At 53.1% G+C, this 1,929-nt stretch overlaps 1 protein-coding gene across 1 annotated transcript; it reads left to right on the forward strand.

Annotated features, from left to right (window-relative positions):
- Positions 1-612: 612 nt before the first annotated feature.
- On the forward strand, positions 613-1,929 carry LOC124696076. The gene has a single exon (XM_047228858.1). It carries the CDS (start codon positions 613-615, stop codon positions 1,927-1,929), a length of 1,317 nt encoding a protein of 438 aa, XP_047084814.1.

Raw genomic sequence — 1,929 nt, forward strand, 5'->3', positions numbered from 1 at the left:
TCCAATGTTTAAATTTGAATGAAATATAAATAAAATTTCACAATTTATTTACATTTGATTGTTCAAAGTTTTATTAGGAGCTTTTATCGGGATCAGCGGTGTGGGCAACCTGTTTCCAAATTGGAAAGCATGTGCCGACATATCCTCATAGGGCACTCCTGACACATATTTAGAGGGTGTCGGTGAAGATGCTTTTATGGTGCAAATAAAACACCCCTCTTATTTTTTCGTTTGTGAGAAAACACATGAGAAATCAAAGCAGGCCAGGATGTCAAGAATCGTATCACATTTTTGAGAGATAAAAAGAAGAAGAGCGGTAATTCTGTTGGGCCATTTGTCGGAACTGCTGGGTTGCACTTGGCACTTGGATCCACTACTTCCAAGCCACCACATTTCACTCCCCTTCCCTGCTCATTCACCCCAACAGAAGAGTGCGTCAGCGGGCGGCGACGGCGGCGGCGGCGGCGGCAGCCATCCACCAAGATCAGCACAGCGACCCTCGTGCCGACCCCTGGCCGGCTGATATCTGGTATACTCCTCGCTCCTTATCATACGCCTGCGGCCGCCTTCTCCTCCGCACTGGCTTGTCTGCTCCCGCCGTCTTCACTGGCCATGCACACCATGTATTCGACGCATTGCTCCTCCGCGCTGCCAGTCTCTGCGGATGTGTTGCGCCCTGATTCCAGATGCATTTCGTTGTTTTTCGTCCGGCTTGCTGATGTTGTTGCCCGTTCTACTTCTTCGCAGAGGTCGACTCGTCCGTGCTCAATGCCGTCGTGGTCGGACATCCCGCTGGAGCTGGCCGGTCTTGTGCTCCGCCTCCTGCCCACGTACGCTGACCGTGCCCGCTTCGCCGGAGTGTGCCCCCAGTGGCGCTCTGCCGCGCGGCAACTCCCCGTGCCACCACCACTGCCCCTGCTTGCGCTCCCCGACGGCACGCTCTATAGCCTACCCTGCACCCAGCCGTTCCGCTTTCCCGGCTGCGGCTTTGCTGGATTCAATAGCGCCTGCAGAGGCTACCTCGTATTCCCACAGGACGACATATGCTTCCTCGTCAACCCCTTCTCCAGGGCCACCGTGACGCTCCCTGCTCTGTCCAGTGTCCGTCTCTGTCCCCCTAATGCTGATCTGAAGAATGTGCCTGCGGAACCTTCTACCAGCACATGGCTGCATATCAAAGACAAGAATCTCTGCTTCAGGAAGCTATTGCTATGCTCGCCGAACCTCGTTGCAGCATTCATCAACCATGGAGTCACCGGCCAGATTCTTGTGTGCCAGCCGGGTGGCCCATCATGGTCAGTACGTGCCTATGACAAGTGTAAGGCGTTTGAAGACATGGCGTTCCATGGAGGCAAGCTCTGCGCCGTCTCCCACGAGGAGGACCTCTTTGTTGTGAGCATCAGCCAGGACACAACCACCGGCAGTCCAGAGGTTTCTCGGATTCGACTGGTCATCAAGGGTGATGGCAATCCTGAGTATTTGTTATGGACCGAGGACACTAGGGTTGATAAAAAGCTCTATTTGGTTGAATCTCATGGTGCGTTGCTGATGGTGCGCAGGATGATTGTCTCTAGATTGATACTCGATGTATTTGTGGCTGAACGGAACGAGTTTCAGGTGTTTGAGGCTGACTTCAAGCGATCACAGTGGGTCAATGTGATGACCCTGGGGGATGACCAGGTGCTTTTTCTTGACCGAAGGTGCTCTCAGGCTGTACCCGTGTCTCAGTATGGGATGCCAGGGGACCGTATCTTTTTCCTGGATGATGATGATGAGCTGAATTTCAGAAATTTCTTTTTCAAAGATGATAACGCTTCCATCAGTGTCTACGATATGACAAGCCAGGAGGTTTCCTCCCCTCTGCCCACAGTCTGCTGGGACCGTGACAGGATGCGCCTTGCGACATGGCTACTCCCTTGGAAGAACTGA

The sequence above is a fragment of the Lolium rigidum genome, chromosome 3 (genome assembly GCF_022539505.1).
Source record: "Lolium rigidum isolate FL_2022 chromosome 3, APGP_CSIRO_Lrig_0.1, whole genome shotgun sequence".
In the NCBI taxonomy this organism is placed as follows: Eukaryota; Viridiplantae; Streptophyta; class Magnoliopsida; order Poales; family Poaceae; genus Lolium; species Lolium rigidum.